Here is a 26,214-nt window from a genome sequence, read left to right as displayed (position 1 = left end):
ATTGGGCAACAAGAGCCATTCAAACCAAAATCAACATACAAACCCAACCGACAACCTTTGCCAAAAATCGTATGAAAAGTAACATTTATATTCTATTTATATACATATAATTAATGTTTTGGGAGTCCAGCCCCCAGCATGAGACGCTGAGTCGTGTACACGTACGTGCAGTGTGTATTTGGTCAATAAAAGGTAAACTTATGGCACTGATGGCTTCAACTCAACGTTTTCCCAAACCCTTATTGAGAAATCTCTGCTCTGATTGGTAGAGCAGAGCAAGACGCCCTCGCAGCAGCCAATCGGAGATAACCCTGAAACTTGCACCACGTCCCGGTTTGGTCCACGTGTTTCGTCACGAAAACCCGCAGCCTTTGTCGGAAGTTGCTCACTCCGCATCGTTGTCGTGGTTTCGGGTATATGTCGGGCGCCGGTCTGTGAATTTTTTTCTTTTCTTTTTCAGGTTTTTGTGCACATTTAAATCATAAGGTGAGTGAGAATGAACTAGTACGGAATATATAGGTTGATATAAAATGGATACATTAAAACACGTGGTAATTGTTTTGTGACTGAGCCTGTTCTGATGCAACGTCGGTACTGCGCAATTCACATTTTTTGTTGCATCATTGGTCACTTAATTTGATGTAGTTTAGGTTTCCGATTATTTGCTGCTTACACTAAACTAGATATAACGTTACATCTCATTTAATGTAATTCTCCAAGAATTCTTACGGTTACGTTTACATTTTGACCATGTATTCAGTTAGTGCTGAATGGTGTAAATGTTGGCTTCTTTTATTCTCTCAAATTATTATTTTTTTTTAATTGGCTGCCTTTTTATTTATAGTTTTCCTGTTACATTTCTACCGGATGTTATGGGTAGTACAGCTGTATAGTACAGGTCTGCGACTAGCACCGTGGAAAGCCCCTTATTCATCGGTTAACGTTAAGCGGTTAGACACAGCCAGCGAGGAGAACAGTGACACATTCTAATTCCTAATTTGTCTGCGATATATAAAATATAGTTTACTGTAAAAAAAAAAATTAAAAAAAAATTAAAAAATAAACCCAGCAATAGACTTTTTTTTTTTAAGTTGTACACTTGTTACACTTATTATTTTTAATGATCAGTTTGGCTAGGTTTAGGCAACAAAACTGGGTGCAAATAGCATTGTTGACTACTGACACACGGTGCTGATGATAGCAGCTACCATAATCAACTTTCTATACCGACCACTGACATCTATGGCATAGCAGAGTGGCTCTTGACACTCCTGTGGCAGTAGTCTGTTGTAAAAAACAATTTAAGAAAAGCAGATCAAGAAAAAAAGCAGACTAACATTTGAGCAACTGGAACCAGGGAATGAACAACTCTACATTACCATTATGTTCTAAAATAATGTCACTAAAAATCATTTATTATTTACTATTTTCGACTAATCTGCCAAATGTTTTTTTTTCTCTTTACTCCATTAAAAAAATAAAGAATACGCACACATTTACTATATTGTAAGACCAAACATTTTCAAAATAGATGACGATTAATTTTTCTTTTGATCAACTAATCGACTTCAGCTTGAGGTATCTTCATCAGCGGTCACTCATTTTTCTGACAGCTCCACATTTAATCACAGTAACCGATTAGGTTTACTTGCATGTTTGCTCCTGACCATTTGGTGGTGGGTTTTAAGGTGTACTGCTGTTTTACATTGTTTTTTCTACTGCCAGCATTCCTGCTGTTCACATTTGGCCTAGCATTTGTTATGGGTGAGTGCTTATCTATAGTCTGCTCTTCTTGTGCTGTTGACCAGCTGTTGCAGGCAGAGCAGAATTCAGACGTGCATTTTCTAACACTTGCGCCATTTTTAAATAGCCTAAATCATAAAGGGCTGCTGCACAGTTACTCATGATCCATGATTAGTAATCATAATGAGAGCACCGAACATACCAAAGGAGATTAGAAATCCCACGATTTAAGCAGATAAAGAAGTCTGATAAGGTAAGAATATTACAGGGATTTTCATTAGATTGGGATTGATGTTGCCAGATCAGGTGATTCGTGCACAGTATTTCTTCAGCCTGGTAGGTATTTGAGGATTTGATTCTTGCCTTAAGTGGCTTATTGAAAAAAAATATAAGTTTCTCTTTGTTAAATCCTCTTGCAAGTCTTTTCTGCCAAAGCAGCCCTGGGCTCAGTGCCACGTGTGCTCTCACGGAGGATCACATTGCCCCCGTTAAACCCGGCAATGCCACCAGACACCATCTACCCCTTTTAGACATTCACCACGGCAGTTGTGGAACCTTAATAAGCAGTGGAGCTTCTAGTGGCTGCAGAGATCTGATATCAAGTATTGATGTAACATGTGGGGAGGAAAGGACAGCTAACACCTAAGATTGGGTTCTGTATATTTTTCATTTTGTGGATAGATGGTAATAAGGGCGGTTACCACTAAAAATCCATATGTAATGAAAGTTAAGCAAGGGAAAGGGTTTGCGCTCCCATGCACAGCTGTTTGCCTAAGAAGATGTTGTTGTTTCAATGTTTGAACGTCGTTTGACCTGTTGGTGCAGCCAAAGAGGGGGTTTAACAGCTGGCCTCAGTGTGTGTGCACTGTTCATTAGTGAAGGTTCATCTGCAGCCATTTCTGCCGGACAGTGTTGGAAAAACCTAATGCATGCACGGACGAGCTGAGAAAACATTTGTGTCGGATGTATAGGGGCTTAAGGATTGGGAGACATGTGATACTTTGTGTTTTTCACTTTAATATGTTGTAAAGTAGTCTCATACATTATATTGTCATCTGTAGGGCTGTAACTAACAACCATCTTCATTAGCGAATTAAACGTGGTCATTAAAGCTTTAATGCGTAACGTTTTGATATTAATGACTGGCCGTTCCATTCAAGCCATTGCCGAATGAGTTTCTACAAAGCTAATTAGGACTATCGGCTCCACACAGCTCTCTCTGTATTTCTCAGCATGACTGTGTACAGAAGATTGTGTCGTCCGGTGACTTTCCCACGCAGAAACTCAAGTGAAGATAATTACCTCTTCTGAAGAGTCCATCATGTTCTTTTTAATCCGCCGTGTCCTCCTTGGCTACTAGCAACTGCGTGGAGGAGGAGGGGGGGTGCACTCACGGAAGGCTTGGATCATTGTTCTTTTTTGCTACAGTGAATGAATGATGCAATATTAGCGCTACCAGACACTCGACCTCAGGCCCTTCCCCTAATCGCAATTCAGGTTTTTTCTCACATAACCCTGATGAAAGCAGAATTAACTCATAACTCATTGACTCATTAGATTGCTCAAAACGACAGGAAACAGTATAAAGCAGTGAATCTTTGCATAACTGTCACATTGTAGGGAAAGGAAAGGGTGGGGAGGAGGCTGCCAAAGTTCCTGTTTAAGCATGATGAAGCTTTATTTATCCGTGCTGGTGTGACTCAGCGATAATGGAAGTAAGGAGTGGTATGGTGTTTGTTTTCCACTCGCTGCTGCTTACATGTGGTGACCTATCAACGTAGGGAGAAATATACATTGAATGTACACTTTGAGCTGGCTAGAGACGGAGTCACAGATTTTAAGACTTGCGCAACAAGCAAAGCAGATTATAACATCAAGCTGTTTCCTCTGTTTTTGTCCAGGGTGAGCCATGCCGTCAGTTCCTTCAACCAAGGAGACCACCGCCAAGGGCCCCGTGTGCCCTCACGCTGCCAAGCTGCTCAGCCACACCAACGGGGAAGGCAAACTCCGGGAGGGTTCGCTACCACTGAACGGGGTTGACAAGCTGCCAGCGGTGGGCACCGAAGACGCAAACGGAACCATTCAGATTAACACACAGAACGTTGCTGCGGAGAGGAAATGGATCCGGCCCGACCTTCCCAGCCGCTGCACATGGAGCCTGGGAGCCTCGAAAGACGACTCCCCTCACACACAAGTTCCAAGGTTGGTGTGACGTTCAGAATTTCCACCACTCTTGCCCGTGAAACAATTGGAATATGCAGTTAAGTGACCTAAGGACACTTAAAGCTTTAGTGCGTAACTTTTTAATATTAATGAACGTCTGTTACATTCAAGCCATTGCCAAATGAGTTGATGCAAAGTAGAGCTGGGCAATATATTGATATTATGTCGATATTGTGATATGAGACTAGATGTCGTCTTAGATTTTGGATATCGTAATATGGAATAAGTGTTGTCTTTTCCTGGTTTTAAAAGCTGCATTACAGTAAAGTGATGTACTTTTCTGAACTTACCGGACTGTTGTAGCTGTTCTATTATTTGCCTTTACCCACTTAGACATTATATCCACATTACTAATGATTATTTATCACAAATCTCATTCTGTAAATATTTTGTGAAGGCACCAATAGTCAACACTACAATATCGTTGCGGTATCGGTATCGAGGTATTTGGTCAAAAATATCATGATATTTGATTTTCTCCCTATCGCCCAGCCCTAATGCAAAGCTAATCAATACTATCAGATCCACGCAACTCTCTGTGTCACTGATTGTATTTCTCTTCGCTGAAACATTGTTTTCTCCCACTTTTCTCCTCCCCAGAAAGGTCGCTCCAACCCTTCTCCCAAACATCCTGCACAGGATTGGCGACACTCCCTTGGTTCGCATCAACAAGATCCCCAAAATGTTTGGACTCAAATGTGAATTGTGTGAGTCACCCAGCACTCGAGCCGAGACACACAAATCTCAGATCAGCCAGAACGCGTGACTGTCGATCACTCATTGACACCATGTAAACACGCGAGTGGTGTGGTGAGACGTGTTATTTTGAGATAATGAATGTAACAAATGAAGGCGGTTCAGGCTCCTGTCTTATCAGAAATGGCTTTTAATGGAACACATCTTTCCGTTGTGTAGTGGGCAAGTGTGAGTTCTTCAATGCTGGCGGGAGTGTCAAGGACAGGATCAGCCTGCGGATGGTGGAGGACGCTGAGAGAGCCGGGCTCCTCAAGCCGGGAGACACTATTATAGAGCCCACCTCCGGAAACACTGGTAATTAACTGCATGTGTTGCTATGGGGGGAGAGGTATTTAAAGGTACGAGTGGTATGCAATGTTGTAAAGTGTGTGTGCGTGTGCGTGTGCGTGTGTGTGTGTGTGTGTGTGTGTGTGTGTGTGTGTGTAGGTATTGGGTTGGCCCTGGCTGCAGCTGTGAAAGGCTACCGCTGCATCATCGTCATGCCTGAGAAAATGAGCATGGAGAAGGTGAGTTCTGTTCTATTGAAACTAGGGCTGTGCAATTAATCGATTTTTTTTAAAATCGTGATTATGATTGCTGCTCCTAACAATCCCAAAAATAGAGTAATCGAGAAAAACGATAATTTTTTACATTCCGTTTTGCAAGTCAACACTTATTTTCTAAATGGAGAGGGGAAAAAAGCTCAAACGTATTGGAGGGAACTTTCACAGTTCAAGGTGTTTTCACTGTTGTTGTTGTTGTTGTTGTTTTATTTCAATAATTACGTCTTTCCAAAAGTCAATGAGTAATTGTGTAAAAATAATCTTGATTTCAATATTGACCAAAATAATTGTGATTATGATTCTTTCCATAATCGAGCAGCCCTAATTGAAACCGTCACTCTGTCCCACTTCTGCATTCTTTTGTAGTAAACCAAGTCCTTACTACTTCTGCTAAATGCAGACTTGAGATGCCCTGGATCAGCACATTTGTATTGATTACTGTTGGCTATAATAAGATAATTAATAGTTAGCAAATTATGGGAAAGGCTGGTATTTGAGTGGTAAAAAAGGTATAAAAGTCACTTGAGTCTTTGTGACATTGTGTTCTTTTGTTTAATGGAGTGACAAAGCTGCTAAGATCCTTTAAAACCTTTATGTCCTGCTGAAAGATTCATAGTGAAACATGTCAGTTTTTCCACAAAATTCTATAGCAAACCATAAAAAAACGGATATTTTCTCTTTAAACCGTTCTTATCTTAACTGAATTAGCTTAATTTTAAAATGTGGTGTTACTATACATAAGTGCACATCATGCTACTGTGGTACTCATAACCTATCAGTACTGGATCTTGTTTTGGCAGATAATCATTACATGACACAACTCACACGTAGAGCAAAATATACACATCATCCAAAGTCTCTTTTGGTCACAATGCCATTTTCTCTAAAATGTATATAATACAGTATTAGTAGACATTTGGTCAGATTTATCTTCTTCTTTTTCATTTTTTTTCCTATACAGGTGGATGTTTTGAGAGCTCTTGGAGCCGAGATCGTCCGCACGCCCACCAGCGCTCGCTTCGATTCGCCAGAGTCTCATGTGGGCGTAGCCTGGCGCCTTAAAAACGAGATCCCCAACTCTCACATCCTGGACCAGTACCGCAACCCGAGCAATCCTCTGGCTCACTACGACACCACAGCTGAGGAGATCCTGGAGCAGTGTGACGGTACAAAGCTCTTTTACCCACAGCCCTGTCATAAGCATGAAATGAAAAAAGAAAATCCTCAGATGTTAGATTTCTGATGGGACTTGATGCTATTGTAAATAAAAGTAAGTAAAGAAATAAATAAAAATACAAGGTATAAACAACCTTGTATATTTACCTCAAGAATACCAATTTTACAGTTTGGGTTTTGTTGCCTCTGTCCTAGTACATTTTTATCAGTGGAGGAAACATGAACTTTCTCTGAACTCATCAGGTAAACTGGACATGCTGGTGGCAGGAGCAGGCACAGGGGGGACAATCACAGGCATCGCCCGCAAACTTAAAGAACGATGCCCCAACATCAAGGTAAGTTGCCTCTGTCCAGAAGTCATTGTTTTCTGAGATTATATTTCTTTTTTTGTGAGGTAACAATTTAACAACATAACAACATACAAAACATACAACTCGCAACATGAACACCCCCTTCGTTATCACCACACACCCAGAAAAGAAATCTAGAAAAGGTGACACAGTAGCTACAATATTCAAGACCATTCAACAAAATAGACCAAATAAACATATGTGTAGATGACAACAGCATAAGCCCACCATACACGTCTCTCCCCAGCACAAAGCTTCTTAGGAATCCTCGAGAAAGCTTAGGTACTTTCCCCATTTTCTAGTATAAATATCCAATCTGGCAAACCGTTTATATGAAATAATTTCAAACGCCGCCACCCTAGCCATCACACAAGCCCACTTCCGGATTGACGGCACCCCTTCGTTCTTCCATCCGCTGGCTATCGTTAAACTAGTCTTGACCCAGCTTGTTACGTGCTTATCTGTCCCGCTATGGTTTGACCCATCTCCCAGAACGAATAGTCTTGGGCTGAATGGAACCTGGCTCCCTGCAATCAGACATTTCTGTAGGTTATCATGTATCCCGGTCCAAAATTCCTGGACCTTGTCAAAGGACCATAGGACATGAAGTAATTGGCCGTCCTCTGTCTTACATTTCCAACAATTTGGTGTGTCTTTCAGACCGATTCCAAACAATCTGGAGGGAGTCCAATAGAAGTGATGCATAATCTTGCACTGAATGAGGCGCAAAAATCCAGCCAACAGATGGCAAAGTTGCAAATATCTAAAAGATTGAGACCTAGGGATTCCAAATTGCTGTACCACATCCTCAAAGGATTTCAACATGCCACCGAGATACAGATCCCCCAGTGTGACAATTCCCTTTTCTAACCAATCCCTCCAAAAAAAGGGGAGATCTACCAATACATAACTTTGGATTTCGCATTTAGATATGGATCCAGTTCAAACACCCGGGCCACTTTGGTCCAAACACGTGTACACGAGAAATTATCGGATGTGTTTTTGCCTCACCATACAGTTTAACAGACAGGCATTGAAAGGGCGATAATGGGGCAACAACTTTTTGCTCAATACAATACCAGGGTGGGGCTTGAGATCATATTTCTGATTATCTTTCCAAGTAGTGAAGCTATGATGCATGGCTCAAGGAATAGTGCGCTGAGCTACACGTTGTTTATGAATGGTGTGTTGTGTGCAGATTGTTGGTGTTGACCCAGAAGGCTCTATCCTGGCTGAGCCCGAGGAGCTTAACAAGACGGATAAGACCCAGTACGAGGTGGAGGGCATCGGGTACGACTTCATCCCCACCGTGCTCGACAGAACAGTGAGTTCCAGGGGCCTGTTTTTTTTTTTTTTTTTTCCCTCATGTGTACCTGACTCACAACCACTTAATGTAGTAATACGTCTTTATTTTTTTACTTCAGGTAATTGATAGCTGGTACAAGTCAGACGATGAGGAGTCCTTCAACATGTCTCGCATGCTGATACGAGAGGAGGGCCTGCTGTGCGGTAAGTGCTCAGGTTCCCGCTAATACAAACGCCAGACGTCCGGGTGAGGTTATGAAGGCGGCTCACATTTTGCTCTTTTCTGTAACAGGAGGCAGCTCCGGGACGGCCATGGCAGCGGCAGTACATGTCGCCAAAGAGCTGAAGGAGGGTCAACGCTGTGTGGTCATCCTGCCGGACTCCATCCGCAACTACATGTGAGATTCCCCACCTGTCCAGTAACCACACAGTCCATTTCTATACTGTCAAAAACTGCAGCACCAACTAGTTTCTTTGGACAACTAGGGGACAGAAAGACCTAAACAAACTCAAAACTGGTCTTGATGTACTATTTCAGCTTATTATATTCTTTTTACATTTACATTCCTTTTCCAATTGATGTCAATGTGTTGGAAAAATCACTAAGCTGAAAAACGCTTAGCTTCCATGGTCTAGAGCTTTTTCTTCTTATAAAGAACAAATGTCTGGGGATAGTTTATTGTTTGTTAGTGTAAAACATTAAGCCACGTTAAGCCACTTCCAGCATCCCCATGTGGACAATCAAGGTAATTTGATCAGCATAATATGTCACGGTGGAAAGATGGATGGATTAATCACACACAGCTTCTCAGAAAAGAAAGAAATTGTGCAACAGTGTGTTGTTTGATGATCAGGGTCATTGCTGCTCAAATGGCCCCAGAATACAGACAGAAATACTCAATGGAGGCCACTTGAGATTAGCTGGGCCTTCAGATCTGTATCGTGTAAACGCAAATCTTGATTTTTCTTTTTTTTCCCCTCAAGGTCCAAGTTCCTGAGTGACAAGTGGATGGTCCAGAAGGGCTTCCTGAGTGAGGAGGACCTTATGGTGAAAAAGCCATGGTATGTGCAATTATAGGGTGGATTCTGCTCTTATGCAAATCTCCTCCATGTATGGTTGTGTAAGAGCCTCCCATTTCCTCATTTTGTCAGGTGGTGGAACCTAAGGCTGCAGGGCTTGAACCTGTCCGCCCCCCTCACCGTCCTGCCTACCGTCACCTGTCAGAGGACCATCAAAATCCTCAAAGAAAAGGGCTTCGACCAGGCGCCTGTGGTGGACGAGGCTGGGTGAGTGTCCTGAAAGAGAAACTAGCTATCTGTCACGCTGAAATACTGCATGCCTGGACCCTTTTTGGTACCTTGTGTTTGATTGCAACGTCACTTGTGTGTCTGTACAGGTTAATCTTGGGCATGGTGACTTTAGGGAACATGTTGGCCTGTATTCTGGCAGGGAAGATCAAGCTGTCGGACCCGGTCAGCAAAGTGCTCTACAAGCAGTTCAAACAGGTCAGCTGCTAACTTAAACATCTCTATCTATCTCTTTGTGGCTCTTGTATTCAAGGAAATGTGTGAAAGTGATGCCATCGGGATGTTTTCTTAATAACTTAATAGGCTGTAATTGAAGACTAAATTCTTAATTCTGATTGGCTGGCAGCAGCAGCCAATGAGACAAACCAGTTCAGGAAGGGTCTCCAAGTGAAAAGGATTTAAACCTGCTCGACTAAACGGATTTTGGCAAGTTGAGTGCAAAAACAAGACAGAGTCCAGTTGGGTGTTTTTGATTGGATTTGGTCCAAAACGGATTGTAAAACCAGATGGTTATAGTTAAATTCAGCCAGACAACTGTAATTAAAAATTAGACAGTGACAGGGAACTGTTTTAAGACTTTGTGGAATTTTCCCATTAGTCAAAGTACCAGAATAACATTGTTGGCGTCTTGACACATTTCTTACTCATCTGATACATTGCCCTGTCACTTGTGCATTGGTTGCTTTCATTTTCATACAAATATTGCTCGTTTTATTCATTATTCTTAAGTCATTGTCTTTTTTGCCATTCTTAGATCCGTCTGACTGATAACTTGGGAAAGTTATCTCGCATTCTCGAGACTGACCACTTTGCCCTGGTAGTGCATGAACAGATCCAATGTAAGTACAACGTTTTCACACACTTCCTTCATCCATATGCTCTCATTTGCCTGAGCTCCTAGTGCATCTTTGCACAAGTGCAACAAAATCTGATAAACTAAATGTAACTTTGGCTCCTCCCGGTGGTAGTATGGAAAAACACACCGTGGCAGACAGCAATGCTTTCTTAAGAACAAATTTAAGAAAAAACGTAGGAAGATATTGGTGAATGAGGCCCAAAGTCTTTCTCAAGGTAACAGTATTGACCGCTGCAGCTCAAATGTGCACCCAGGACCCTTCCACGCCTACATATTTTTTTTTAAAGACTTTTTTTTGTGGGCATTTTAGGCCTTTATTTTGACAGGACAGCTGAAGACATGAAAGGGAAGAGAGAGGGGAAATGACATGCAGCAAAGGGCCGCAGGTCGGAGTTGAACCGTGGCCCACTGCGTCGAGGAGTAAACCTCTCTATACGGGCGCCTGTTCTACCAAATGAGCTATCCGGGCGCCCCACACCTACATTTTTATGATAATGTTGGTCTTTCAGTGGGTCGACTTGGGTTGACTTGTCACTGATCATTCCTCTCTGATACATGAGTGTCAAAGTCCAGCTGCAGAGCCAGCATCCCAAGGGTTTTGGACAACCAGGCCCTTTCGAAGTAGTCTGGTTGAGGTGAGAATTTGACAACAAAATGGCACACTGCTGAATTGTTGTGAGTTTTGTCTAGTGTCATACACCCATTCAAGGTCATGTGTACATGAGTCAAAAGAGAGAAACATATCTCCAGATCGTTCCATAAAAGATATGAGACTTTGATAATAGGGTGTTGCGTTTGTTTTTCTTTGATTGTAGGCGTTAAATAGGAAGTCAGCAAACGTATTCTCTGGATCTGAACATGCAGTACAACCTGACTTCACCACACAGAGTTTACTGTATTCATTCTCACTCTGCAGGATTGATAAGCATTTCCTCCTCTCTTTAGCAGTTGTATTCTAATAACCCCTGTTGTGGTGTGCCAGGGGGGAGGAGTGTCAGATCAAAGCTGGACACAGACTGACCGTTTGAATTTGTGGCTCCACTTTTTTTTATAAAAGCAGCATAAAGCTTTTTGGAAATGTAGGGTGACAACTCATCAAGCAAGGTAGTCATTATCTGTCCTTCTCATCATCTTAACCTCTCTCTTCCATTCTGTTCTTTCACCAGACTTGACGGACGGCTCCCCTAGTCTGAAGCAGATGGTTTTTGGGGTGGTGACGGCTGTTGACCTGCTCAACTTTGTCACGGGCCGGGAAAGGAGAGAGCGATCCATGTCGGAGTCCACCGACGAGATGAACTAAACTGAACTAAAAAGCTTGTACATTTCTTATACTAACGCAACAAACACAATGACAAGTTGGGTAGACGAGTAGAAAATGGCAACAAAAATATATATATATCTTGTGAAGTTTTTGATTTAAGGTTTGCTCTTTAATTAATTTTTTTTATTTTTTGACCTTGAGTCTTAAGGTATAATAAGCCAAATATGTCAGGCTGGTGTCAACTTGTGATAGGGTTACATATAATTTGAAGCAGTTGATTATTTCTTATTATATTTGCTTGTAGTTCTCAAAGCAAATCTTTTGGAAGTTTGTAACTTGTAGAAAGCTTTTAATTTTGTGTCAGTCTTGAATAGAGGCCTCTGTGTTGCTGTTTTTTTTTGTTTTTTTGTCTGAAAAGTACAAGATTGTTGAAGACATAGTAAAGTATTACAGCCACATTCATCTCATTTATCAAGATTAGACAAGTAGAGAACTGCTGTATATAAGCACATTATCTTTCCAGTGCTGCTTATTATGTGCTTCCTTTTAATAATAATTTAAAAAAAAACATACATGCAGAGTATAATCAAATTTCTTGAAATAAAATCTGTTAGTGTTTTTTTCCCCCTTTCCTTTTTCAATACAGCGCTTGGGATCGAACTGTAAAGTTGTCTTGACTTTTTAATCTTCGCTGTGTCTGAGAGAAATGTTTTGTATTGCATAATTTTTCCTTAATGATTGTGTATGATTAAATAAAGTTTAAAGGAAGTCTGTGACTGCTTGCATACAGTCAATTAGGTCTAGAGTGCATTTATTTTTGTATATTTGCATTAAAAGTGCCCAGAGTACAATTTTATGTTGAAGTATGTTGGGAATACAAAATGAATAAATGCAAAAATATATAGGGATATAGCTTGAAATGTAATTTAAACGTTACAGTTTATATTTTGATAGGACAGCTAGGTGAGAAAGGGAAGACATGCAGGAAATCGTTAGAGGTCGGATTCGAACTCTGGACCTTTGCGTCGAGGCCTAAACCTCTCAGTATATGTGCGCCTGCTGTACCCAGTGAACCAACCCGGCCACATACAGTTTTACATTTAAAAACATCTCGACATAAAACTTGGCTTTAGCCTTGCTTAGGATGTTTTAAACTAGGTCAAATCTAAGGAATATATATCTTTTGTTAGTTTTTTGTTGTTATCCTAATGAAACTATATAATATAGATATCTGCACGATGTACACGTTTACATAGTGTTTCTATTAATTATGTAAATATATTTGATAATTCCATATATGTGTATGTAAATAATGTATAAATATGATTAAAACACGAGTAAAAGTCTTTCATATGTATGTATTGCAAGGTTTTTAACAGTAGAATGACAAACCGAATAGCTTCGTCAAACAATTTCCCAAGTTTATAAAATGGGACGTGAACGCAAATAATAACAAGTCATTAACGTGCTGTGTTTGTGTCTGCCATGTGGTTTATGGCGCATGTAATATTCTACTCTTTGTACCGTGGCGGCGGTACTTTATTGGAATGCAATCTGATTTAATTGTGGAGCTCTGACTCCGCTAAACTCTTCTCCGGTGCATGCTGGATTAATAACCGAGCCCCTTAACGTTTGCAGTATCCAATCAGCGCTGTCAATGCAAGTGGTTGACCGTGGCGATGCTACGAGCAAGGCTAGACAGGCAGTATGGCGGAGGAGGGCAGTGTGTACGAGTTAGAGGGGCTCGAAAAACAATTAGAGAGTTTGTTGACCCGCTACTCAAGTGATGAATTGCGAGCCAATAGTAAACTGTTCTGCTCCGACTTTTGCAAGGTAAGGAGCCGTACCTGATGTGATTGTCGAAGATACTAGCTAGCTTATAACGTTATGTTAGCCGAATCCCCTCCCCCAGAACTGGCCGATACACGGCTAGCATTAGCAGGTAGGCTCGTTAGCATCTAGCTAGCTAACTAGCTAACGAGTCGTAGTCTCTTTAAAAACAAATGCCGTAACGCCTTTCAAACATTAACGTTATGTCTGATAACCCAGTCTCAGATTCAGGTGACTTTATTGAAGCGTCCGAGTCAGTAAACCAGTCATATTTTGACATGATTGTTTACTGTACAGCTAGCAAGCTAACTGGGCTAATTGTTTGAGCCAGCCTGCCCAAAATATGTCTGCAAGTTAGCTTAGTTAGTACGCTGCATGTTTACCAAACTACCGAGTGGACACATTTTTGCAAGTTTGCAACGCGCTTGATAATCATTTCACTAGTAATGAATTTAGATAACCTATCACTTAAGGTTGTTATGCAATTAGTAGCATGCATTATTAAGCATTCACTTAGCTATAAAGTCCAATTTCGAATATAGTTTAACGTTAATTAAACTGCAGCAAAAGGACATGTAGCTGAAAGTGTACCTTTGTTGTAATGCATCACATCATTCCTTGTATCACAAGATGTCCTCCATACCCTGAGGTTTTCATAATACTATAACGTTAGAGGAATAAAACCAGTTGGTAAATATAACCAAGACAATAATTTTTGCTACTAAGCTATTGGCATTGCCTTTAAACTTTACATGTAAGGTTTTGCTCTGTGTGAAAACACAGTTTGGACACTCCTGAAGGTGGATTAATGAACAATGCGTTTTATCGGCGTTTTGCCACAGAGGCTTCATAACTTCCCTGCAGTTTAATAGTAGTGAAGTAGTTGTACTAATGGGACAAAGGCCTGAGAACAACATTGTTGACAGTTAACGTTCACAGGATTCCAGTGGTGCACAAGAGTGATCTCCACCATTAGAGGGCAATATAAGCACATTGTATTTTAGGGACTTGACAGCAAGTATTGTGTAAAGGAGCACTAAATGTCCCGTTTTGGTTGCACACTGTAGTAAATGTGTGTTAAAGAGGAAAGCTGCAGACAGGCCTAACTGTTCCAGTCAGTATTTTGATTTGAGCAATATAATAAAAGATGTGGCTCAGCCATGCTGATTAATTCCATGTGTTAGTTACTGTAAGGCTAGTTAATAAGTAGTTAGACGAGCTGTCGGTTTTTAATGTCCTATCTACCAAACACAGATATTGATAGGACTCCAATGTTTTAAAATGTCTTGTTTTGTCTGACCAAATTCCAAATTCAAGATAATACGTTGACCATGTTATAAAACAGAGAAAAGAAGGACATCTTAATATCTGAAAGGCTGAAAATGCAAAAAAAAATGCTACTAGGCTTAGCCTTGTGCCTGTTGCATCACCAGTGTACCTACCGCTGCAGTTAAAACATCTAATATCGCCACAGACTTAAACAAGTTAAATGGTCCAAACCGTCATATGTCCTTGTAATATTTTCTTTGTTTTGTCTTTTCTCCGTGCAGCTGGTGGAGGAGTATGCCTCTCGCTGGCAAATGCCGCTGCCTCAGCTCAGGATCCTTGAGATATCTCTCTGCTATTTCGCTCGAGCCTGCACCTTCTTTCCATCAAACTGTGATCATGTGCTCCACACGCTCAGTAGTCTGGCTTTGTAAGTATATAGACCCCTCCCTAAAGACTTTTTAACCCTAACCCTGATTGCCACAGATTTGACTTGCCGTTTTTAGAACAGCAATGACAAATAAATCAAAAGAAAGCAATGCCACTTAAGTGCTGTGATTTAAAACGGTTTCCGACGAGATTATCTCTTACTGTACGTGAGGAGTCTCAATTGTATTCCAAGTAGTTCAACAGCATACGTGTCGTTGTGGTCACTCCCACTCAGTGTAGGAGTCAGGTGAAAGCCCGTGGGTTTTAGTCACATACTTTGCAGTACCAGCCATGATCATGTAACGTGTGATGGGAATACTCTTAGGATAACTAGCTGAATTTGCTGTAGGTGATAGCAGCACAATGTGCTAATGACCGAGTTACGAGACCAATGACAGGCTTTTTGTCCAAGGCAACTTCTCCTCCGTACCATCTCTTAATCTAATTACTTGTAATGTCCAGAACGAAGCCAGAAATACCGTCTATGCAAGCAAAGTTTAGATGTTTGTTTAGGTAATATTACTTCTTCTAAACCACATTTACTATGGCTGTTTCTGTGCAACTGTGAATGGTAGCGGCCACATTTAGCTGCCACTAGCCTTTGGTTCACCTTGATGCCAGTCCGGTGATGTCTGTGAGCGCTTAAGTGTAGTTCCCAATAACGTTTTTAACCATTAATGAATGTCAAGTGGATTTTGCAACGCACCTTCTATTTCACTGGAATCTGTTCTTACTCATCAGTCGTGCTAGCTGAAGTTATTTAACCAGAACATCAGTTATTATTATTATTATTATTATTATTAGTTGGCAGTAGGACTGTGATGACAGGGACATTTGTTAAAATGTCTCGTTTGAATTATTGTTCCTGAAAAACAAGATATTCAAACTTGGTGAAAAACTTAAATGTATGCAAAAGCATCTCACGTTGACATTCCCTTAATCCTTTGTTGTTTTTTGTTTTTGCTTTTTCCAACGTTTTAAATTGTTACATTTTTCTTCTACACATTTTCAGCGCTTATTTCTACGTCTCATATTTTCTGATATAAAACAAAAATTGAAAACGGGTCAATTTGACCCGAAGTCAACACAAGGGTTAAGAAAGAATGTAGAGTGTAAGTATATTGTACTGTTTTTTGTTTATTTTTAGTTTTGCTTCGCTGTCCCAAGTTTCACATCCGTTTAACTGTCAATGAATGAAACCCTTTATTGCCCCTTAGGGAACTGGCCCAGCACAATATGCCCTTGGAAAAGCACACATATCACATCAAACATCACAACCCCTTTGGAAAAAACACAGACATTGATTAAACAGGGCATTAACTCTATACACATACATGTTATGATATAATCAGGGTAAAAAAATCACTTGTATTCACTTGCCATTGTCACACACAGAGAGAGAACCTTTCAGACCAGTTGCATACAGAACGCAACAAGAATATTCAAATATGCAACAGGAAATATTTGGCAACCACCTCCAACGCAGTCTTGTATATTTGCGGACGGTTAGTGGCAACGTTAATGGAATTGAAAGTTGATTGTGTTCCTTGGCTCAAGTAACTCATTTTGTGATCCAGAGAAAAACCCTGGCATGCTGCCAGCGGTTGACCTTACTCCAGCCATGAATCCGTCATCCCGTCTTCCCCGGGGTTTCCCCTTAGCTTCCCAATTAAGTGCATTCCTCTGCCTCTCTATCACAGTCAGTATTTTTGCATCAACACAAATACTTGAATTCCTGTGAATACGCAGACTTAAGTTATAAAGTAGGTAAACAACAAATGTTTCCATGTGGATTTGTAGATAGAAGCCAAACAATGTTGATCTCCTCACAGGAGTCTTTTTGAGTTGCTGCTGTTCTTTGACCAGAAGGACTTCCACCAGGAGCCACTGAAACAGTTCACCGTTACATTCCAGGTGAGCACGAAGTGTAGCTCATCTTGTCAACAGGACAGTGTTGTTAATTGTGCGCTACACCTCTCAAAACAGTTGATTACTGTTATGAAGATTATTGTAATACAGGATGATGGTGCTCTTAATATAGCAATTGAAATACTAGCACTAGCAAGAAGTCCCTTTTTGTACTTCTCATCTTTCAGGAATGTCACCAGTTGGCCCTTGGGAGGCTTCAGAATGTCCACTTACTTCAGGTGGAGCGTTTGGTTCGGGGCGGCGGGCCCTGGGCCGTCCCAGCCCTACAGGCAATCCTCAGTGAGTCCAATTTACCTCAGAGTGAAGGTAGGTCACATGGTTAACATCTGTAGTATGATAAACACTAATGTCATTACCTCTCTGAACTACTGATTACACTAAATTAGTTGGCAAAATATATATATATTTTTTTGTTTCATGATGAGGCATAAACCAACAGGTTTGACTAACAGGTTTATTTAAATACTTAAAAATGGTTTTGTTCTCAGTGGTTGTTTTCTTACCGGCTAATCTCTGAAGCAGTATCAAGTAAACTCTTGGCTATTCCTCAGTGGATGGGTGCATCAGCTCCGAGATGCCGGTGTTCTTTGAGCTCCGGGTGCACTACCTGTTATCCTGTGAGCGGGTCAGTGAGGCTATGGCCCTGGCTAGGTGTTGTGCTCGGAATCCCACAGCAGGACAACACTTGTTCTTCCTCCAGGTCTACCTCACGTGGCTTTTCAAAACTTCACAGCATGACCGCCTACATAAAGAGGTGGGTGGAGTGACTGTGCTATGCAGAAGACTGGCGTGTCGTTCAGTCAAACGGTTGAGAATTGTCTCTTCAGTCTGTTGTAACTGTTGCTTAGCTACCGCACAATTATACCAAAATCTATGAACTATCTTTGTCCTAAAAACTGATGCTTTCATTGTCCCCTGATTTTCAGGTGGCTGAATTAAATGGTAAAGATGCGATTCACATCATCTGCAGTTTGGAGTGTGAGGAAAAGGACGAGTTGCTACTCGCCCTCAGTAGAGCCTTCCTCTCCCAGCAGCTTCGCAGGGGAGACATGTACTATTTGTGGTAAGTAAACTTCAGTGTGATGCGAATGTAAAGAGAGGTCAGTTTACTTACCAAGGCCTCCCCATTTAATTATCATTAAGAACAAGTTTTAACTCTGTTCATTGCAGTGATCTTGTCTTCATATGGAGTAAACTTCATAGTCGGTTGAATACATCCAAGAACGCTCTCCTTGGGGAGAGTCATCAGCTGATGCTGTCTGCGACCAATGTCAACTCAATCTTCCCATTCATCAGAGCCATACTGCAAGAGGTAAGACAGATATTTGAACTGCAGTTTATTTGTACTGTATACGTATAGTAGATTTGTGAGGATGTTAGGGTTTCTATATTTGTTGAATTGATGTTTAACCTTTTGTTTGTATCTTACAAGCTGGGTGAAGATGGTATCCAGTTCTGCGTGGAGCTTTGTGCCAATGCTCTGGGGTCTTGCCTTCCCTGCGACGTCATCACAAAGTCCTTAATCTACAAAACGATAGCCGGCCTGCTACCCAATGACCTGGAGGTTTGCCGGGCATGTGCTCTTCTCGTCTTCTTCCTCGAACGCACTGTCGAGGCCTACAAGATGGTGTACCTTCTTTACATGCATCCTGATCAGGAGTACCACGTGGAGTACAGCCCCATCAGAAATCACGTTCGCTTTGAAACCCTGCAGGTATAGCACCTTTTTAACAAATCATGACGGAGAGAAGGCATAGTTTAAGATTCTCAGTCAGTTCAGACGATGATTGTTGCCCGTCATTATTCCATAATGGAATACCAACACAATTTCTTTTCTGTCTCTCCTCAGGTCTTGAAGAAGGACTTGTATTTTGACCCAGAGTTTTGGAACCTCATTGCTTTGCGGACCAACTGTTTGAAGCTGATGAGTGAGAAGGTGGTTAGTGGGGCCCTAGAAGAAATCATGGAGGACAAATGGATCCCGAGCTACTGCACCAAAGAAGCTGCTTCCCGATTAAGCACTCCAGCATGTCAGAAAGGAAGTAAGGAGACAGCAGCTAAAAAGCGGCACCATAAAGAGGACAGACATCATAAAAAGGATACTGACACTGCATCCAAGAGATTAAAGATGGGTCCAGGCAAAACGCGGCCTAATGTTGACCACACTGTAAAGAAGAAAGGCAACCGAGGGTCATCATCATCAGCTGAACCTTTGAGGCGTTCATTTTGGCAGCTAGACAGGCTACAGGACAGGCATGGGGAACTTAAACGCACAACACGACTCTCGGAGAAGAACCCACCGAAACGGAGGATTAGAAAACCCAAGTGGCTTCTGGAGGACTCGGGAAATCTTGGAGAGAATAATGTTCTTCCGAAGATGAAAAAGCATGGGTTGAAACATCAAAAGCACCACGGATCCTCTGTCGTAAAGAGGTCTGAAACGGGTGAGCTTAAGAACAATACAAAACACAAACCTTCAGTAAACTCTCATTTAATGGCAAGGAAAAACAACCGCAGGCACCAGAAAGGGTTTTTGCTGGGCCCTCTAAAACCAGCCACCCCGCCACAAGTAATTCTTGAGCTCTCCCTACCAGACAATGAACTGATGGGAACGTTTACCGAGGACACTTTGAACAGACAGAGAGGTTTACCTCAAGTGCTTCTTTACAGACCTACGGTGAAGGTTCCTGCCGCATCACAACCCGTGAAGACTGTGCAGCGCAAAGAGGTGATTCTTAGAGCGCGGGATGCAGCTATGTTTGTACAACAGTTGCACTGTTATGCTCGGCGGCAGAAAGGAAAAGGTAATAGGCTGAACATTCAAGGCTCGGTATCAACAATCACACGCTCCTCTGTGCAAGGAAGTCCTCCAAAAGATCCACACAGAAAGCTCTGTAAAAAGCCTGCAGCTGAGATGAAAGGTGGAATTGCCCCTCGGACACCGGCAGCTGAAGTTACACAATCCCCAGCTTTAGAAACAGTCCTTCAAGTTCAAACTAAAAAAACAGTCTCACGAAAGACATTTTCAGGCGGAGAGCTCTCCAAACAGTCTGCTGCAGAGATGGAAGCTACCAGCGCGTCAAAGACATTAGCAGCAACTGAAGCTTCAGCAGAAAAACTCTGTGAAGAGTCTGCTGTTGAGATGAAAGTCACTATTGCCTCAAAAGCGGCTAAAGTGACTCAATCCCCAGGTTTAGATAAGGTCTCCAAAGATCAAACCGTTAAAGACGCTTCAAAAACCACAACTTCAGCTGCGGACAACAGTCAGATGGTAGTTACTGATAACGTCCCTCCAGTCTCAAATATGGCCAACATTTCAAACATTGGATCTTTTGAGCCCACATCCTCGCAGTCTCAAGATGTTCTTAGAGATAGAAAACAAGATCTGAAGTCACTCTCTTCTCAGGCTGAAACAGGCAGAAATCTTGTAGCCCAAGAAAAAGCAGACATCCCAGAAGTGCTCAACATTTCTGAGGTGGATGTCACAGATGTTTTCCCCAAACGCTCAAAAGGATATATGCCTTGTGAAAATGACCCAGGCGGAGGAACAGCGGTCACTACTAATACACCTACAGATCAGGACAGTATAAATAACATATCTGCTCTGACTTTAGTAACAGAAATGGTTACTGAACTTGCACCTGCGGCAGTTGATCTGGAGAATCACAAACGGCCAGCTCCAGAGGACAGTTCAGCGACAGTTCAGCGACCGCCAGAGACAGCTGGAAGTAAGTCAACAGCTGGAAGGAAATCTACAGCTGGAAATTCCTCACAAGTTCCTCACAGATTGCGCACTGCCTCCAGCTGCTCTGTAGTTGCTGATGTGCAAGGGAAGGAAGCGGGAACTCAGGATATTGGTCCAGAAACACCGGAGAACAGTAAACTACTAGAATCCGAGGAATCCAAGTTGGAGTACTGTTGTACATTCTGTAACAAGGTCTTTAAGGGAAGTCGGGTTGTGGCACATGCTATGTTCCATTATCGTAAAGATGAGTGCATGTTCTGTAGGACGATGTTCAAAGATGACCTCCTGGCCATGATGCACCTTTCTGACCATATTGAGAAGCTAAAGAGGAGCAAAGAGTCAGCTGGTAATACCCAAGAAAACTGGGTCTCTGAGACCAAAGATATCGCCACACCTAAGACCTCTGCCAAAGCTAAGACCACAAACGTGTCTTCTGGGTGCCGTAGCAGTGGGAGAACAAGGCAGTCTGCTACTGACGGTCTTAAATTAATAAGCCTTCCAGATTCAACACCATCTGGCTCCAGAAAGTTAAGATCCAATGACAAGCCAGTGGATCGTCAATCTTCACATGAAAAGAAACAAAACGTGTCAAAGCACCTTAATAATAAATCTCCTGTTCACAAGGTAAATGGGCATATCGGCAAGAAGAAAAGGCTCGGCAGACCGAAAAAGGACACCGTGAACTCGGAAGCTAAGCAGCCACTTGCACATGAGGAGCTCTCTCAAGTAAGATCAAATGATGAAGCTGAGAATCCCAGATTGCAAAAAAAACAAGATATAGAGATGGATTCCTCTGCAACATCAGTACAGGTAGACAACAAGTTGGGCTGTTTCACTGAAGATAAAATGAAGGAGACCAAATCTGTGCAGGTCCTGAAGACGGCCACAAAACACAGTGGGAAAGTTGTCGAGGAGAAAAATGTGGAGCCACAAGAGAGAGTCTGCTGTCCTGTGGAGGGTTGCGCTTGGATTACAGACCTGTCGAAAAACCGCGTCGCACTCCTCTACCATGCTCTTGAAGATCACTACGGCGAAGTCAAACCTTTAGAACTGGCGTTCCGTGTGGGAAACAGCAAATGTAGTAGTTGCATGAGGGTTATGTGGAGTTTCGATCATTTTCAGCACCACGTTGAAAGACACAGACTCACTCCGCGGCATCCCTGCCTTCATCAGGGTTGTACTGCCCGGTTCAAAACTGGAATGGAAATGAGACGCCACGCCAGGAGGCACAGTCCGCTGCAGGCAGTGTGCTGCCGCCCTGGCTGTTCTCAACTATTTATTTGTCTCTGGGCACTGAACCTCCATGAAAGAGAACACTATGCTTCCCAACCCACTAAACCAGACAAGAACACAAATCAGCAAACGGGTGACAAACATGATAACACGCCGGGTGCTAAGAAACAACCAGATCACAGGCCACAAGATGCAACTGCTACCACTACTGTAAATACGACCATGAGTGTAAAGGCTGCTCATAAATTAAGAGGAGAAGCGTTGCATAACTCGTCAACTGGGAAACCTGTTCAGGCTCCTTCTCCCACCACTGTCGGATCACCTCTGTTGAAAGAGAGAAACGCGACCAAGGATTCACACGTCTTAAAGAATCTTTCTAACAAGGACACCTCCACACAGCCCACTGGCCCTAATCTGAGATTAAGGCAAACGTTAAGAAAAGATAAAGTAACAAATACAACCGAAAGTCATAAAGTCATCTCATCGTCGTCGTTAAAACACAATATCAAAGTAAGGCATAAGTTGAAGAAAAAGCAGGTCAAAGTAAACACCAAAGGTCCTAAGAGAAGAGGGCGTCCTCCTAAGTCAAAGGAAGCTGTGCACGATGAAAACACTACTTCTGGTCAAAACAATCCAGCGGTCATAGAAAAAACGGCTCCGCTTGCGAGCCCCACTAAAGCAGCAGAGACCTTGAATGTGAGCAACGAGTCAAAAGAAGAAGAAAAGAGCCAGCCGGTCCAAGATGGAGTCAAAAGTACGGAAACGTCAATCAGTGAATCAAAGTCTAAGAAATCAACGATCAAGCAGATGAAGAAGAAATTTGTCAAACAAAAGGGCATTTCTCGTACCTCCACAGCCATTGTGACCGCTAACGGCTTAAATCAATCAATCAGCACCACCTCAGCAGACAACACACACAAGTTGACAGCTGACAAAATGAAGAAGCTGCATAAAGTGAAAAAACGCTCCGCTCCTAAAGAGAACAGCAGTCAGACGGCTTCTTCAGACTCCAGCAAGTCAAAAAAGCACAAGGTTACAAATAGCAAAGCCACCGCAAAGATTGTTAAGAAAAAATGTTCTCTCAAAGAACCAGAGTCTGTCTGGAAAAAGCCTGCCAAGTCCACATCTGATGTCCAGCAAGTTGAGGCCAAAGCATCGGCAGGAGTAGAAAGTTGTGCTGAGGAGGAGGGAAAAGCAAAGACAGAAAACGCAGACTCAACACAAAGCCGCTGTGGTAAATCTGTGTGTGCTGTCCCGGCTAACAGTTTAAGTGTGACACCACGCACCACCTCGGAGAAAACACCGAAGGTAACAAAAGAAGAAAAATCCAAGAAATCACATGTGAAAAAAGAAGGAAAGAAAGAAAAGAGTAGTCATAGTGTTTCTTCAGACTCGGGCAAGACTAATAAGACGAACAAATGTATCAATAAAAAAGGGGACATGAAAACGCTCAAGGAAAGGCGGCTGTGCAAAGATGCAAGCACAACCTCTGCTTTGAAAAAGAAAGCCAAGTCTAAATCAGCAGAGCAACAGGTTGAGGCTAAAGCAGCAGCAAAAGAAAGCTTGCCTGATGTGGAAGGAAAAGCAAAAGAAGGACCAACGGATACAACACACGACGGCTCTGGCTCTATCGCCCCTGCCGCCAAATCCGAGAAACCTCACGTCGCGAAAAACTCAGATCCCAGCAAGGCAAATAAGAAGCGCAAGAATGTTCATAAAGAAGGTGACACAAAGATTGTCAGGAAGAAATGCAAAGGCCAGGGTGCTTCATCGGCATCTAGGACGCCCGCAAAGTCCCAAACTAAAATCCAACCGCTCGCTGAGGGGACAGCCGAGGTAGCGGGGAGCGCTGTAGGCGAGGAGGGAGAAACTTTAGAGGAAACGCCACAATCTACAATTGGTAGGGCTGGTTACGCTGTAGTGACGAACGGACAAGCAACAAGGGAGGATGTCGAATCTACAGTGTTTAAGAGCGCTCTGGAAGAGTATAGTAAGAGGCCATTCATGCGCCTGCCGCCTACAGCGTACTTGGATGAGAAGTACATTACCATGCCAAAACGAAGGAAGGCGCTGTCGTTTTTCCAGTCGTCTCCGAGAAGCCCCCCGTCTCCTCAGCAGACCTACGTTGCAGCGGCTCGGCAGAGACAGCGATGCGCCAACTGTTTTGCTACTTTCAACAGTGCCGAGGATCTGCAGAGTCATCTCCAACTGCAGAAGTGCTCAAACATCTTTGGATTTGACTCTGATGACGAGGGTGAGTCTTTTTATTATTTAAAAGTTAAGCAAATTGAAAACTTAAGCATGCAAGCTTGGATATTAAGAATACCGTATTGGTCCCGAGTACAGGACAGCCCCTGAGTGTAAGACAATACAAAAATCTGAGATACTGTCCTGTATTGGGTTCAATATGGCAATAAATAATGCAAGCACGGAAGCTAAATTTGTTAGGGTGTGTCATTATTCTCTTTTTTTTTCTGTTTCAGGCAACAGTTGAACATGTCTAATGAAGTCTAAGTGAATTGACATTTTGGATGCGTAATATACTGACCTGCGTGGAGCCCACCGGAGGAATCCTAACTCGACAGATCAGTTCTCTCTGGATGACTTGTTCATTGCTGTGGGCAACGGCTCGGGCATCTGGAGCCTGAGAACTGAAAAGGGATACCTGACTTTGACTGCAGCACGTGCCTGTAGGAGCGGTCAGGACACATGAAACAGCCGCTCGACAAAAGACAACCGAACTGAATCCCAGTCAGACCGTTGGCAGAACAGCTAGTACTGAAGTGCCTGCTCTGGAACCGCCGTGCCGTTTCCAGCTGCTTCACCTGGTATGGAGATTAAGAATTGTGGCTTAAAGACTGGACTCTTGAAAGCTGTGAAAAAAAAAAACACTCGAGCCAGACGACAAGGCTGCTCCTGCTATCACTAGGATACATATTTTTTCACATCAGTAAGCCATATAATGCCATTATTTGCTTTTTGCACTGTTCTCATACGATTTATCAATTTCTTTCTGCTTAAACTCTCAACGTGACGGGGATTGTGAAATGAAAGAAGCATTTTACGAGTCATGCTATTTTAACATCCTGAGGTTGCATATAATTTTCTTACATTTGCAAAGTTGCAAGATTGCTGTATCAGAGTCTTCTTTGGGAAAATATGTCTAACTCTTGTTTAAAAACTAATTGTATTTCTTATATCCCTATGGGGTTGATTATGTACGTGCTTGTCCTCACCATGAGTAACCAGTAGGGGGCAGTGTGCACCAATCTATTTAGATTAACAGATTTTTTTTTTTTTTTTTTCTTTCTTTCTCTCTCTTGTAAATCATAAGATATTATTTGCTCTGTTTTGCAACAGAAGGATTTCTACATACAAAGCTGCTCCACTGTTTTATCACTGGATGTTACTCACTTCCTGCTACCCACCACAAAATGTGCCAGTATCCCGCTGATATTTTGCTGGGTTCTGTCACTAATCATATTCTGTTAATTATTTGCTGTCAGTGGAGCAGCTGACATCCTTGCTTATATTTTCTCACTTAAAACACAGATTTTATCTACTGAACTGTCCAAGACCATAGAAACATTGTGATTTCTCTTTTAGGTTGAATGTTCTTTCCTTCAAAGAGAGAGTCATAAACAACCACAGTTTCTAAGTGTTACCAGGAGACCTCATCGAGTCTTTCATGATCAGCGGCAGGTTATATTTATTTAAGTATTTTTCTTTTTTTTATCTTTTTGTAAATATATGAAGAGTTTCAGTGGCTTATTATAAAAGGGGATGTCGGAGCTGGGTTTATATTTTGTTCTTGAAGTAAAAAATAAAACTTCTTTCGAATGGCATCTATTCAGTTTGCCTTTAAAATGACATCCGATACACCAGAGGAGTGCGTGTTTTCATCAGAGGAGGAATGAGCAGTTTATTTCCAAAAGTAGAAAATAAAATTATTCAGTGCACTGGCAACAGATAAGACACAGCAGTATTGGAGAGTGGTCTGCAGAGGAAGAGAGAATGTTGACTTAGGTAGACGATCTCACTTTTTGCCAACCTTGGGCTTGTGTTACAGTAGAGTTTGAAATCCAGCAGGTGAAACTACTTAAAAGCTAAAACAAAAAAAGGGAACCGAATTGCCAATTGTGACTAACCTAGCAATAAAAGGTTCAAAGTTTGAAGCCTTTATATTGATATATTTGAATTGCATGTTTCTGATTTGAAAAGGAGCTGAACCTCCACCAGCTGTAGCCTCGGAATCAGACTCT

General features: G+C 42.1%; 2 protein-coding genes across 4 annotated transcripts; both read left to right on the top strand.

Annotated features, from left to right (window-relative positions):
• Positions 1–354: 354 nt before the first annotated feature.
• Positions 355–12,314, top strand: LOC144512759 (cystathionine beta-synthase-like). Of its 2 annotated transcripts, none has more exons than XM_078243666.1 (15): positions 355–486; positions 3,645–3,945; positions 4,567–4,673; positions 4,882–5,016; positions 5,149–5,228; positions 6,226–6,430; positions 6,684–6,775; positions 7,989–8,114; positions 8,215–8,299; positions 8,388–8,493; positions 9,080–9,157; positions 9,248–9,382; positions 9,493–9,601; positions 10,158–10,242; positions 11,426–12,314. In XM_078243666.1, the coding sequence occupies exons 2-15, from the start codon at positions 3,653–3,655 to the stop codon at positions 11,557–11,559; spliced, it is 1,770 nt and encodes a 589-aa protein (XP_078099792.1). In that variant the 5' UTR covers positions 355–486; positions 3,645–3,652; the 3' UTR covers positions 11,560–12,314. The 2 variants fall into 2 exon arrangements, with proteins under 2 accessions (XP_078099792.1, XP_078099793.1); XM_078243667.1 differs by lacking the exon at positions 355–486 and adding an exon at positions 3,435–3,458.
• A 688-nt stretch (positions 12,315–13,002) lies between these two features.
• LOC144512849 (uncharacterized) lies at positions 13,003–25,797 on the top strand. 2 transcript variants are annotated; one of them, XM_078243801.1, is made up of 10 exons: positions 13,003–13,353; positions 14,901–15,046; positions 16,878–16,959; positions 17,142–17,280; positions 17,526–17,728; positions 17,901–18,037; positions 18,145–18,286; positions 18,407–18,688; positions 18,824–24,206; positions 24,436–25,797. In XM_078243801.1, exons 1-10 carry the CDS (start codon positions 13,228–13,230, stop codon positions 24,444–24,446), a joined length of 6,651 nt encoding a protein of 2,216 aa, XP_078099927.1. In that variant the 5' UTR covers positions 13,003–13,227; the 3' UTR covers positions 24,447–25,797. The 2 variants fall into 2 exon arrangements, with proteins under 2 accessions (XP_078099927.1, XP_078099928.1); XM_078243802.1 differs by lacking the exons at positions 13,003–13,353; positions 14,901–15,046; positions 16,878–16,959 and having other exon boundaries at positions 17,221–17,280; positions 17,463–17,728.
• The last annotated feature ends 417 nt before the right edge of the window (positions 25,798–26,214 follow it).

This window comes from Sander vitreus, chromosome 24, assembly GCF_031162955.1.
Source record: "Sander vitreus isolate 19-12246 chromosome 24, sanVit1, whole genome shotgun sequence".
NCBI classification, from domain to species: Eukaryota; Metazoa; Chordata; class Actinopteri; order Perciformes; family Percidae; genus Sander; species Sander vitreus.
The sequence above is the reverse complement of the archived record's forward strand: the minus strand, read 5'-3'. Positions and strand labels throughout refer to the sequence as shown.

What these genes read in the sequence shown, in the direction of transcription:
- LOC144512759 (XM_078243666.1), top strand. Translation starts at nt 3,653, where the DNA reads ATGCCGTCAGTTCCTTCAACCAAGGAGACCACCGCCAAGGGCCCCGTG. An exon ending in GATCCTGGAGCAGTGTGACG is followed by an intron (nt 6,431 to 6,683) that starts GTACAAAGCTCT and finishes TGAACTCATCAG; the next exon opens with GTAAACTGGACATGCTGGTG. An exon ending in CCACCGTGCTCGACAGAACA is followed by an intron (nt 8,115 to 8,214) that starts GTGAGTTCCAGG and finishes TTTTTACTTCAG; the next exon opens with GTAATTGATAGCTGGTACAA.
- LOC144512849 (XM_078243801.1), top strand. Translation starts at nt 13,228, where the DNA reads ATGGCGGAGGAGGGCAGTGTGTACGAGTTAGAGGGGCTCGAAAAACAA. An exon ending in TCTGCTCCGACTTTTGCAAG is followed by an intron (nt 13,354 to 14,900) that starts GTAAGGAGCCGT and finishes TTCTCCGTGCAG; the next exon opens with CTGGTGGAGGAGTATGCCTC. An exon ending in CAATTTACCTCAGAGTGAAG is followed by an intron (nt 17,281 to 17,525) that starts GTAGGTCACATG and finishes GCTATTCCTCAG; the next exon opens with TGGATGGGTGCATCAGCTCC.